At 32.3% G+C, this 12,568-nt stretch overlaps 4 protein-coding genes across 5 annotated transcripts in view; 2 read left to right on the forward strand and 2 right to left on the reverse strand.

Moving 5' to 3' along the window:
• LOC134230479 (uncharacterized) overlaps nucleotides 1-12,568 on the forward strand; it is a 237,853-nt gene that overhangs the window by 146,153 nt on the left and 79,132 nt on the right. The gene's annotated exons all lie outside the window — the stretch shown is intronic.
• Nucleotides 2,283-3,688, reverse strand: LOC134230472 (uncharacterized). The gene is made up of 5 exons (XM_062712300.1): nucleotides 3,666-3,688; nucleotides 3,283-3,345; nucleotides 2,919-2,980; nucleotides 2,771-2,800; nucleotides 2,283-2,631 (listed from the first exon to the last, which is right to left on the reverse strand). The coding sequence occupies exons 3-5, from the start codon at nucleotides 2,974-2,976 to the stop codon at nucleotides 2,372-2,374; spliced, it is 348 nt and encodes a 115-aa protein (XP_062568284.1). The 5' UTR covers nucleotides 2,977-2,980; nucleotides 3,283-3,345; nucleotides 3,666-3,688; the 3' UTR covers nucleotides 2,283-2,371.
• LOC134230473 (uncharacterized) lies at nucleotides 6,426-7,794 on the reverse strand. 2 transcript variants are annotated; one of them, XM_062712302.1, is made up of 4 exons: nucleotides 7,734-7,794; nucleotides 7,423-7,470; nucleotides 7,078-7,101; nucleotides 6,426-6,904 (listed from the first exon to the last, which is right to left on the reverse strand). In XM_062712302.1, exons 2-4 carry the CDS (start codon nucleotides 7,454-7,456, stop codon nucleotides 6,645-6,647), a joined length of 318 nt encoding a protein of 105 aa, XP_062568286.1. In that variant the 5' UTR covers nucleotides 7,457-7,470; nucleotides 7,734-7,794; the 3' UTR covers nucleotides 6,426-6,644. The 2 variants fall into 2 exon arrangements, with proteins under 2 accessions (XP_062568286.1, XP_062568285.1); XM_062712301.1 differs by lacking the exon at nucleotides 7,734-7,794 and adding an exon at nucleotides 7,597-7,691 and having other exon boundaries at nucleotides 6,428-6,904.
• LOC134230474 (uncharacterized) lies at nucleotides 9,816-11,714 on the forward strand. Its single transcript, XM_062712303.1, has 2 exons — nucleotides 9,816-11,167; nucleotides 11,416-11,714. The coding sequence occupies exons 1-2, from the start codon at nucleotides 9,980-9,982 to the stop codon at nucleotides 11,659-11,661; spliced, it is 1,434 nt and encodes a 477-aa protein (XP_062568287.1). The 5' UTR covers nucleotides 9,816-9,979; the 3' UTR covers nucleotides 11,662-11,714.

Below are 12,568 nucleotides of genomic sequence, written 5' to 3' on the forward strand. Positions count from 1 at the left end.
TAACAATGTAGAATTTTTTTTAAAATCGTTTGTACGATTTAAGAAAACGTTTGTACGATTTAATAAATCGTTTGTACAATTTAATAAATCGTTTGTACAATTTAATAAATCGTTTGTACAATTTAATAAGTCGTTTGTACGATTTAATAAATTGTTTTTACAATTTAGTAAATCGTATGTACAATTTAATAAATCGCTTGTACAATTTGTTTGTTAAATCGTTTGTATAATTTATTAAATCGTTTGTACAATTTATTAAATCGTTTATACGATTTTTTAAAATAGTTTGTACGATTTTTATAAATCGTTTGAACAATTTAGGAAACCGTTTTTACGATTTAAGAAAACGTTTGTACGATTTAAAAAATTGTTTGTACGATTTAAAAAATTGTTTGTACGATTTAATAAATTGTACAAACGATTTAACAAACAAATCGTACAAACGACTTATTAAATTGTACAAACGATTTATTAAATTGTACAAACGATTTATTAAATCGTAGAAACGTTTTCTTAAATCGTTCAAACGATTTTAAAAAAAATTTCTACATTGTTAAAATGGCACGAATACGCCGTCGTAAGTAAAACATTTTGGGGTATTAAAAAACTAAATAGGCAATAAAACATTTTCTTAAATCAAGCCTTTTACGACTTAAGTGCTGATCAGTCACAAATATCGAGTACTTTAAAATAATGAAAGAAAAAGTTTGGGTCAGTGATGTTAATTTTGAAATATTGGTCAAAATATATGATTTTCAGGCAATAAATCGTGTAAATTTTATATTGACTTATTTGACATATCTTCATTTTTTGGCAAAGTTTGGTGAAGGAAGGTGTAAAACTTGTTCTAAAAATATAAATTAAGACCTATATTTAATATTCCTAGCAATATCATAATGGAAAATATTCTCCGAGTAAAAATATGTGAGGCTAAAGTTCCAAGATATTAAATTTAATAAATGTGCAGATTTGCAGAATTATCTGCTAAATATCCTTCCACCACAAAAAATAGTCCCTCGCAAATCTTGCTCCTTTATAGCTTTTTGAGCAGTTTTTTCGTTGAATGTTAAAAGATTAACATTGTTGAAAGTAAATTAGTTATAAAAATTGAATTTTGATAAATAGTTTTGAAGAAAGAGGTTCTGAGAGAACTTTTACAAATGCTGACGAGTGACCTACCTTAAGCGAATTTTATGAAGTAATGGATACAGTGTTCGTAGTAACTGTTAAGAATTCCTTGGAAATTAAAAAAAATGTAATATCAAAAACAGTTATATCTATCTAAAGTTCATCTATATTAACATCCATTCAATATTTTATTCCTTTGTTATGGGGAACATTGCCATTAATTGGTAAATGAACAACACTAGGCAAGCCATGTCTGTAGATTTCTTGAATAATGGCTGTTCCATCATATGCATACAATGATATATTCATCATAAATACAATATCTAACAAATTTAGTTTTACTTTCAATGATTTTAAATACAGGTGTATATAAAATGCTTTCTTTGTTACACGTAGAACGGGAATGAACGTCGCAGCTGTTGCTTAGGCGGGTTATGTATAATTTTTCGGCAACAGTTGCGATATTAACCCCCGTACTAACAACCAAAGAAAGCATATTATTATATAAGCTAATCAATACAAATCTGTTAATACTTAACCTTAGAGATTCCAAATGTAGGATTACGTGATGACTTTAACTTTTCTATTGTCAACTTCCTTTACTTATGCAGCAATAAACCTTCCTCACCTGCATACGGCGTATATATATACCAGTATCTCACTTGATTCGATACGCAAAAGCATGCTCTACGTATGAACAATTTCTAAAACGAGGTAAATTATTGACAAACAAGTTGATGAAACAAGAATATCAACAGTCTCGCTTAAAGTCATCATTTCGAAAGTTCTTTGGTCGATACAATGACCTTGTCAGCAAATACAATTTATCATTGAGTCAAATGCTGACTGACGTTTTTCATACTTATTGTTAGTCCATTATCATCCCTGAATTGACGACGGATTTTTTCCGTTATTTCCAAATCATGACAAGGAGCACACGGCGAATGTGACCGGTCAGCAAGGGATGCTCACTCCTCCATGGCACCTGATCCCACCTCCGATGTTTTGGAGGTCCGTGTTTGCTCTGCTCCTATATATTTTGTATTGTTTTATGGACTTTGATATTGAATACTGTTCGTTATCTCCATATCCTTCATTAAGTGCTAAAAGTGAAAGGAAAAATTCTAAACATTATTAGATTTATTAGATTTATTAGATTTCCACATTTTAATATGAAAAAAGTAACCATAATTGATTTCAGAAAATATTTCAAGTGTAAAGAACTTGTCTCTTTCTTTTCATCTTAATCGCAAGCCATCCAGCGCATGCCTAGACCGAACAGTTTCGTGTCATGCATCGTTCCCATCCACACGGTAAATTCCGTCTCATTGGATCCCAAAAGCTTTATCCTAGCTCGTTTATTCTCGGCGTAGTTTATATCGATCATTGTTATTCCGTACATTACAGACGGTGTAGCTGAAAATGGTTCTTTGAATGTTATGGTCTTGTTGATTGGGAAAGGTGATTCTGGGTATTGATACATGTCAACCTCCCCCGACTCACCTGTGAGAAAAAGACGGAATTAAGTATTCTTAATTCGCAAAGAGATTTCAATGAACATCTTTATAAAAAAAATATAGTGATATAAAAACTATCAACCAACTTACATTTTGCTGTAAGATTAATTAAAGAATATACTTACATTTTGCTGTTGCCAACTTAAAAACATCGTCTGGGGAAAAAAGCAAATTTTATACATTAATTTTAATTTGACATTATCATTCTAAGATTGAGATACGGATTTAAAAATCAAAATCAAAGGAAAACTACATATATGTACATTTGCTTACATATGGCAAGAACTAAAATCACACAACACAAACTTCTGTTAATGCTCTGAGTCCTCATGTTTCTGAAAAAGAATTTTATGCTAAATAAATTGTATTAGACTAGGCGATACATGCAGTTCAAAACTATTTAAAAGAAATATTTCATAATAGTTGCATATATTACATGTACGACAGTATTTTTGGCGGTGTGTGATACTGAAGTAATTAGATATAATTTATATAAAAATACTTTATTAAGAAAATTTTTACTAATTTCGGAACTTGTCGAAACTTGCTGAAACTTGCTGAAACTTTCTAAGAATCCTACTTTTGGATATATTGTAAATAAATTTTTGTTAATATGTTCAAATTAACTTTTCTTTACTTTGTTTTGTATAATCCTTTAACGCAGATGTTGTATATGACTTGGACTTAGAACATCACCAATCTGCGTTAAAATAGAAAATTACTTAATTACCTTTTTTATTATTTATCACATTTTAAGAATTTATATTTTACATACTGTAAAACACCAAAGTTTAAAAATCTTTGTCCTGTCTGCTAAGAACATTTCTCTATCTAAATCCAAGCAAAGTTGAGGGACATACCCATTTTAGAAAAATTATCTTTCATTTCATTGAAATATCTTTAAAAAATTAAGTTGCAAAATTTAACACATTTGTTTTCTTCAGATTTATAAGAATTAACCTGTAATTTGCAATTCTTTTCAAGGAATGTTTGATAAAATCAGAATAGAAATATTTTTACCTTACCAAATATCGCTAGGACAACTGAAGTACTGAGAATTCTGCATGTTATGTACCATAAAGAAATGTCTTGGGGGACTGTTCTGTCAAATTTTACAATATGAATTGTTTGCTAATATTTTTCTAGACAATATCCGTTAATGGCTTCTCTTGACAGATTGTGTATAGCCCAATTTAAAGATGCTCTAGTTAGTAGGTGAAATGAACATCGATTCAATACTAATATGGTGCATTGACGCTTATAATTATATCCTTTCCATTAATGTTCGTAGTTTCATGAGAGATGATGTGCTATATGCTCATAGATGGTTTTTCATGGCCCTTGGCATTTTTTTAATATTTCATTCATGCATTCTATAGTAAGCTGCAAGAGGAAAATGACATTAAGCATACATCTTTTGAAGCAATAAATTATGTCCAACTGACGCCATTTTTAAAGCTAATTTGTTCAAAAGATAAAAAAATATTAGGACTGGAACAACCTTTTTGAAAACAAAAACAAAAATAATTGTCAGATGATTCGACCCGGTTATTAAAAAAAATTGTTAAAGTAACGAGCAGAGATCGATATCATAAAAACAATACCCAATTCAAATCTGTGAACAAAGCATAAACACAGACCATCGGAAATTCAATAGCTGGGTTCACATTTCTGAATATGCATCCCCTGTTGACTAGTCACATCTGCCGTGAGCTCTTTGTATTGATCATGTGATGGAACATTCCGTCAAATTTAGCATAAAAATACAGACCTAGCTTACTACGAAACAAAATACGACCAAATGATAAGTTACATTTGCTAACAATGTCAGAAAGAATTTACGAAATAGTGACTTGAAATGGAGTTGTTGCAATCCCTGTAATATCAATGTGTTTGTGCGTAGCCTGCATCGGTTTACAAGGTTTTCGTACTCAGAGCATGCTCTTGAGAAGCAAATGTGTTTGGAGACATAAAAAAAAACATATGCAAATGATAGCGGAATATTATTACATAAATACTGTAAGATAGAGAGCTGAATTGAAAACCTGAAGTCATCTTGTTTTTCATGCAGTTTACTTGGTAGTTGGCCTTTATAGCCTATAGTCAGTATAACATCCAGATATGAAAATGAGTTGGCAGGCTTTTTTGCTGTCTTTTATTTCAAGTCCTCTGGGATTAATCAAGTCAATATATGAATGGAAATAACTGTAGTTAATTTATAAAGCGTCATCAAATTATCTGAATGATGAGTTGAAAGCCACGACAAGTGTTTTCTTTTTGTCATATACTAGTAGATTAAATTTTAAATAAATTTTGCTTCAAAATATAAAAACAGGTTGGAATTTACAGATTGAGAAGGACTATTATTGCCCATCGGAATTCAAATACTTTGTTGGAAGGCTCCGAAGACTATATACAGTAAATATTGTCAAAGAGGAATTCCAGTTTTCTTTTAATATCAGAGTACATGTACTTATGTGCAGAATCAACGTGCTTTCTAGCAAAGTAATTTTTTTGTTCACCAAACACAAGACATGAATATTTTAAAATTCCGTTTTTTAATGTAAAAGCCGAAGTTTATGATATTAAAAGCCTATTTTCATCTTTTCGTGATAAATGGTTGCTTAAAGTGTAAAAAGAAAAAGTCGTTCAAGTTATAATCTTTGATAAAAAAAAATTGTGAAATTGAATTTTCTAAAAGCTGTGCAAAGGTTTTTGAGGATCCGCATCTGATTTACACTACTTCTAGAATATGCTATAGCATAGTTAAGTCTAAAGTTTTCCTTTTCAATTGGTCATATTTTGGTAAGGAGTAAAGATAAGCTTGGTTGAAAACTTGCTGGACCAGGCAATATCTTTTTTTTGTTAGGATGATTGTTAAGTTCATGAATTCAGAATACGAGTCAGCTTAGATGGAACCCACCAAGAATTCAAATCAATGCAGCTCATTGACAAACTAATACATAAAGAAAGCACAGTAGTACTGGCTAGCTTGAGAGGAAAATGAAGTTCAGCAAGATGCAGATTTATACCTACAAGGCCAAAAAAATGCACGGAAATATTGTCTTTCACTAACAAGTTTCAATTGCCAATGATTCCATGACTAATTGTACTCACTGGCATTTGAAAACCGTTAGTTAGTGTATCCACATCATTATGGTAACTAAAACTGACGCAGAGATCAGTTTGAATGTTAAAATGGCTTTTTAATGTTCGTTTTAAACATACCCTTTATTATAATTATCAGATGGATTTTCAAGAGCAGAGAAGAAAGTATTTTCGCTAAATGATTAACAAATACCTTAACATCAGAACCTCTTTTCCAGGAGCCAGAAGTTTTAAATTACAAAAATGAGGCTCTATGCTAACAGAGTCATTTCAACAGTCTGAGTACTTGATTTCTCGGATCGAGTCAAAAAAAAAAGATTTTTGAAGACTGCATTAATTCTTATGGATTAAGCCCCACACCTTGGACTCCAGAGGTCAAAGACTATGAAATTCACACTTTTTGTATCCCTTTGTCCATAGGTGTTATACACCAAAATTAGTTTAAGAAAATCAGCGGTTCTCGCTTGAGGAAGCTAAAAATATATTGCCCAAAAGTTAAGCACGAGGCACGATGACAAAAGGATTGCACGGTGCTGAAACAACAGATACCAGAGGTCACCTAAGGGACTCGTGTGTCCTAAAAAGGTAGAATTGTTACATTATATATGAAAATCCATAAGCTTTGAAACGTAAAATTGTGGACGAACGCAGCTATAGATCAAAGAGTATAGTTTTAATCAAATATAACTGTATTATATACATGTATATCTTTCTAAACAAAGATATCTAATCGGTAAGTATATGCATACTATATAAATAAACAAGTAAAGACTTCAATACAGAAAAAAATCATGACTCTATACATGTATATTGCAAAATATTACGTTACAACGTACAATGATTTCGTCTATTTTTGAGGTATGGTATTCTAAAACTTGGGTCAAGTCTAGGTTAAGGACAGGCCATCCAGGTCGCACCGAGTCCGTACATCTTTGTGTCGTGAAGGGTCTTCAAGATTAGAGTAAACTGAGTCCTATTTAAGTGCTCCAGTTCCACTACGGCCCTAGTGTTCTCAGCAAAGTTGACATCCAACATTTTGATTCCGTACATAAAAGCAGGTCGCTCTGCAAAAGGTTTGTCAAACACAATTGTCTTTCTGATAGGAAAAGGAGAGACTGGATATCCCGCGTATTCCATTTCTCCAAACTGACCTGTAAAAACCAAACACTGTGTGTGAATGATGATTACTTCTTCTGATGTCCTGTCGATTCTTATCTCACCAAAAAAAAAAAAAAATTGCATGGAACTTTACTGTAAAAATGATGTAAATCCATATCTGTTTGTTATAATGGAAATAAAACAGTACAGCTAATGGCATACTCACATCCAGATTCTGCAAATTTGATTCCTGTGTGAAAAAAAGGTAAATAAATACAATGTATAGTGGTTAATTAGCAGACAGAAAATTGAAATAAATAATGAAAAAAAGTTAATAATACCTATATGTAAAGTATACATGTTTTTACCTTTTTTAACACATTATTAATTTCTCATCACCAGGCATTTAAGAAGAAAGCATGAGAACCATATTTCTTATAACAGTTTCCTCCTTTGGTTAAAAAAGTGTATCCACACACAATGAACACAACTGAATTTTTAAAAAATAATAATAACTACAGCAAAAATGGCACTAAAATGATAATGATTTAAAATAATAATGTCCACTCACCTAGTAGACAAAAGAACAAAAGGATCGGCTTCATTCTATTTTCTTTTTCTGGAAAATTAAATAAATTACTGTTTTTCAAAGTACTTTCCTACTTTCAGTTATAATGCATTAAAATACAAATATCTTAAAAAGCGGAAATAACAATTTTACTATAGAACATATAGTCATACTTACAGTAAATTTTATTTTGTTTCCTATTCCACGTAAAGAAATTTTAAAAACCCTTGTTTGAATTTTTGGACTTAAATTTCTTTTGTTAACATATTTAAAACGTTACTATTAGCAATGATAAATTGAAATGGTTTGCGTACGTAAGTAAGGAATTTAGAGGCACAGAAAACGTGTTTCAAGTTGTTTTTCTCTGCAGTACTTTTTCGCTTCAAGAGATAATTAATAACAGGCATGACAGTTGAAAAATGTCGATGTTATATGGCGTCAATTTTAAGTCAGAAACACATGTCACAACTTTATTAATTTTGTTGTGAAGACCTGTTCCGCTGTAGTGATTTATCTTTTTCAAGTCTGTCATACACCAATTGTGTTTCTATTCAACAAAGAAGGTTACAAGATCATATAAATTCTCGACCAGAACCTGTATTTCCTACCTCATCAAGGGCAGTTCAGTGCTCATGTTTCCACACCCATTAATTTGATGGATTAAAAAAAATTAAAAAGGTCCAAGGATTCCAAGTGCAATTCAACACGAAGAATTTCTTGTCCTAAATATTAATTCACCTAAGCTTTTCGTACCAGTAAAGGGTACTCGTATTTTATACTAACATCCCTCACATCTTAAGGTAGTCCGATCCAGAGGTTATGAAAATCAGGCTTTGAGTAATTGAAAATGCTCACAAAGAAGTATCAGATTTCTCAAAGTAATGTGTATTTACCCACGGTGTGGATCAAAACAGTATCTTCAAAGTTAATCATATTATGTAGGAAAAATAGTAAATCTCAAATAAATTTTCAGGAAATGCGAATAGAACTACCTAAAGCTTATTTTCTTATTGAAAATCGATCAATTAATACATTTTAAAAATAAAAATCATAGGTATCCAGGCTTCTAAAGAAAATTTTTATGATATTCATGTTAATTCGATACTTTAGTTTCTCCTATTTACTTCGATAATTTTATAATACATAGTGTAGGAAGTATTCCCTATCACAGAAAACACCATAAATCATTTCTCATTTCATATCATGCTAATAAACATTGATAACGAAGGCTAGATTTAAAGATCTTCGATTTCATTTGATATGTAATTTTTACTTCTTTTTATGAGGTTCAAATATTTACTTTTTATATATCCTTTCTTAAAACTTCAAAGAACCTTGAATCACGTTATATTAAGAGGCATAAAATGAAAATTGTTGCATGAAAATATTTCATTTTCAAGCTTTATTTTGAGACTTTTTGAATTAAAATAAATAAAAGAGGTATTCTTCCTGGCTGAGGATCGGATATCCTTAATATATAAGACATATAAGCAAATATACTTTGAATTTTTCATGTAGTCAGAAACCAGACAAGAATCCCTCCTTAGGGAAATTGTAGAAAAAGTATTTTAATGGGAATAAATTTTGTACAAGTGTAAATAAATATTTTGTGTTTCTAATTTCATTCATAGTCTAACAATAAAAAATTAAGATTTATTTTGAACTTATTTTATTCACAATCAAATGGATCAACAACAAGTTCTAACAACTTTCTAATCCCTCTCCTTAAAATAACATAATAATTATGCAATGTAATAAAAATAAAAATCTTTATCTGAACTAGTATTTGCCTGCATTGATTACAGTATTCCATGGTATTTCAGCTTAAATTTTTCGGAGCCCATCTTAGAGGACTAATACTATTCGTTGCACAGAGTTGTCTTTTCGGTGTATATGCATCTACTTTTGAAGACTGGGTACTTGTATATTCATCATAACCATTCTAGAAGACATATTTGATACAACAAGCAAACTTTGGCTTTAAAACTTTATCAGCATGAGGCAAAACTTATTTCATTTTTCAAATGTGTATTTACATTTTCTTGTCTCTGATTATAGGTTGCATTGAAATTAAAGCACTGTGTACCCTCTACACTACGAAATAAAAACGTTATTTAAACTGAAAAGATTTTTCTTGAGTGGAGATTGAACAAATGATGTATCTTTAATTGAAAATCTCTGGGCATTGCTTCCATCATTGAAAAGTTAAAGACGTATTTGTGTTAAAGTCCTTAGTGTGATATTGAATATATTTTCTGTCGAACAATGAATTGGACTCATCGGTAAACAGAGACTACATTTACTGTAGAGTAATATTATGTGATTGGTTAACATTGACGTGAACTACATATGCTTCGCTGATCACCTTTCATATTTCCTTTTTGATTGAGAAATTTAATTCGAAACATGACAATTGAAAAACACAAATGATTTTTGTACTGTATTTGGTTAGAACTCGTCAATTTTTCACCACCTTCGCGTTTGAACTGATCGGACTGAAACAACCTCAATACGGATAAGTAGCAAATAAATTAATAGAAAATTGGGAATACTTCAAGATATGGATGAGGAATTGTATCGGGAATTTACTTGTCCGATTTGTGCCGACATCTTCACTAATCCCAAAGGCCTTCCCTGTCTGCACTCCTTCTGTAGAGAATGTCTGCGTGTATATATCACCAAACAGCAGGAAAATAAAACAAGGAACTGTGAGTTTTCGTGTCCAGTTTGCCGCCATAATGTTGTGCCGTCCGATGTTCGGAAACCCGTGGAAGACTGGGTGGATCAGTTCCCGAGCAACCATCAAATCATTAGCCTCATGGACATCATGGTGCCAAAGAGAAACGATAAACCCTGTAGACTTTGTTTGAAGCGAGAGATCAACACAAAAGCAGTGAATCTCTGTCGGACGTGCCAAGAGGAATACTGTGCCGACTGTTCAAGGTTTCATCAGCTTCTTAAGGCCACCAAAGGTCATAAGCTCTTCCCCCTAGAAAATATATCACCGCCATCTAGGTCTTCTACGGCGGTGACGACTCTGTCTCTTCCTGAAGACCATGGTAGCTTATTCGAGTACACAATCGAGTGCACGGGCTGCAAACAGCTAAATGTTACCTCGGAGACGGATAATGCTGAGGTTTGGATAACGGGTGCAGTATTTTTGGAAGACGATAAAATACTAATGGCAGACAACAGAAATTTGAAATTAAAACTGTTCTCTGCAGATTTTAAATTTATAACTGAAGATGATTCCTTCAAGCCTTACGATTTAACATTGATGGATAACGAAACTGCCGCAGTTGGTGATTCGGGTTGTATCAGGTATTGTACTGTAGAAAATAATTCATTAAAATTGACAAAAACTTACAACAACGATTGGAAAATTTATGTGCCAAAAATGCTGTCATTGTCGGGTTACTGTAGAGGAATATGTTCCAGTCAAAGTAAATTAGCCGTGTGCTCTGGTAAAGACTTGGACAAACGAATCATTCTCCAGGATATAGAAATTGTCCGCCATATTTGGCAAGACATTGATGGAAAGAGTCTGTTTAGAGAACCATGGTACTGTGTGATGAACGAAGCTGCGTCTTTGATCTTTGTGGCTGATGGAGTGGGAATGGAGGGACACGTGATCTGCGTCACCACACAGGGTCGGTTCCGGTGGAAACACAAATTTGAAATGCCGAGAGGTTTATGTATCTGTGGCGATCACCTTTTGGTTGCAGACATGAAAGACAATAGCATTAAGGTATGTGACCATGCCATCATAAAGCAGAGACTAGTTAGATATTTCTTATCTTTAAAAATGAGGAAATTCACCATCAAGTACAATATTGCAGTGACACGTCTTCGGTAAAGAGGCAGTGCATCTCCGTCAGAAGCGAACAAATTTGCTTATGAAAAAGTTTAAAACAACAGATTGTGGCTGAATCTTATTTAAAATACAGTTGAAATTTTATATTGGTTATGACCTGTTAATATACCATTTCATTTCAGGTGATATCGTTTGATGGAGAAGAGGTAAAGACCCTCCTTACAAAGGAGGACGGTATTCAGCGCCCTCAGTGTGTGGCCATCAACAGGACGGGAGACAAGCTGCTGGTGTCATCGTGTCCCCCCTACAACAACGACTTTGTGTCTATATTTGATATGACCTACAAAAAGAAAGAGAAGAAGAGACCGGTGTCTGTAGGGTCTGCTGTTAGGAGAAACCGACAAAGTGAACTCTGTTCTATCTGCTGAGGCCATCATCTTTGGCTTTCTCAATAAAGAGATACAATATACACGGAGTTGAATTTTTTAACCTTATTATTTGCAGATGATTTTTTTCACTTAACATTTGACAGAAAATGTTAAAACTTTACAAATTAAATTTGTATTTGTTTATTTATTGGGATCTTTCTTCACTCACTGCAGTATTCTCTGAGTCATTTCTCTCTGATCTTGATGACATGCCCTTAAGTGGAATTAAAATACTACTACATGTTTCTCTAATGATACTTCTACACTGAAAAAAATAACTAGTGAAAGTCACGAAGAAGACTAGTAAATTGACTGTCCATACAATCACTACCTTGAAAGTAGTTTTACTAGGCATTCGGTAGATTTACTAGATAATATTAGCAAATCTAAGAATTTATGAGTAACTTTCACTAGGTATTTAAGTATCTTTACGACCACTACTCCACTTTTCACTATCTTAGCTCGTAAACAGAGTGATTACTAATCATGAAGAATGCTTTACTAGGCATACTAGTTAAATCAACTAGGTATTTCTTTCAGTGTAATGATAATGATGATTTTACAGGTAGGACAGGAGCCCCATCTTTCAGACTTTTTCTCTCATAAATTACTGTATATACTTTTATGACCAATACAAAACAATTTACAAAAAAGATTACCCGGCTGTATATAGTGGGTAAAATTTCTTATATACATGCACATATGCTTTGTTTCTTTCGGGTAAATTTTCGATTTGATGGTATCTATGGATTTGATAACAAATACATGTATGTCATTTGAAATAATTATGAGGGGAAAAATACAAACGGCCCGGCATTCATTGAGCTGTGGGTGGGGAAGGACCTGTTCACCTGTAATTTTCCTTGACAACATGTAAGAACTAAATTTAATATATTTAATTTATATA

This window comes from Saccostrea cucullata, unplaced genomic scaffold, assembly GCF_032062105.1.
Source record: "Saccostrea cucullata isolate Sc308-1 unplaced genomic scaffold, CSIRO_AGI_Scuc_v1 ctg51, whole genome shotgun sequence".
NCBI lineage: Eukaryota > Metazoa > Mollusca > Bivalvia > Ostreida > Ostreidae > Saccostrea > Saccostrea cuccullata.

Coding starts and splice junctions, on each gene's coding strand:
- LOC134230472 (XM_062712300.1), bottom strand. CDS start 2,976: ATGAGGACTCAGAGCATTAACAGAAGTTTGTGTTGTGTGATTTTAGTT. Junction 2,801..2,918: donor GATTTTAGTTCTTGCCATAT/GTAAGCAAATGT, acceptor TTTTTTCCCCAG/ACGATGTTTTTAAGTTGGCA. Junction 2,632..2,770: donor TAAGTTGGCAACAGCAAAAT/GTAAGTATATTC, acceptor TTTTTCTCACAG/GTGAGTCGGGGGAGGTTGAC.
- LOC134230473 (XM_062712302.1), bottom strand. CDS start 7,456: ATGAAGCCGATCCTTTTGTTCTTTTGTCTACTAG. Junction 7,102..7,422: donor TTTGTTCTTTTGTCTACTAG/GTGAGTGGACAT, acceptor TTTTTCACACAG/GAATCAAATTTGCAGAATCT. Junction 6,905..7,077: donor CAAATTTGCAGAATCTGGAT/GTGAGTATGCCA, acceptor TGGTTTTTACAG/GTCAGTTTGGAGAAATGGAA.
- LOC134230474 (XM_062712303.1), top strand. CDS start 9,980: ATGGATGAGGAATTGTATCGGGAATTTACTTGTCCGATTTGTGCCGAC. Junction 11,168..11,415: donor TGAAAGACAATAGCATTAAG/GTATGTGACCAT, acceptor ATTTCATTTCAG/GTGATATCGTTTGATGGAGA.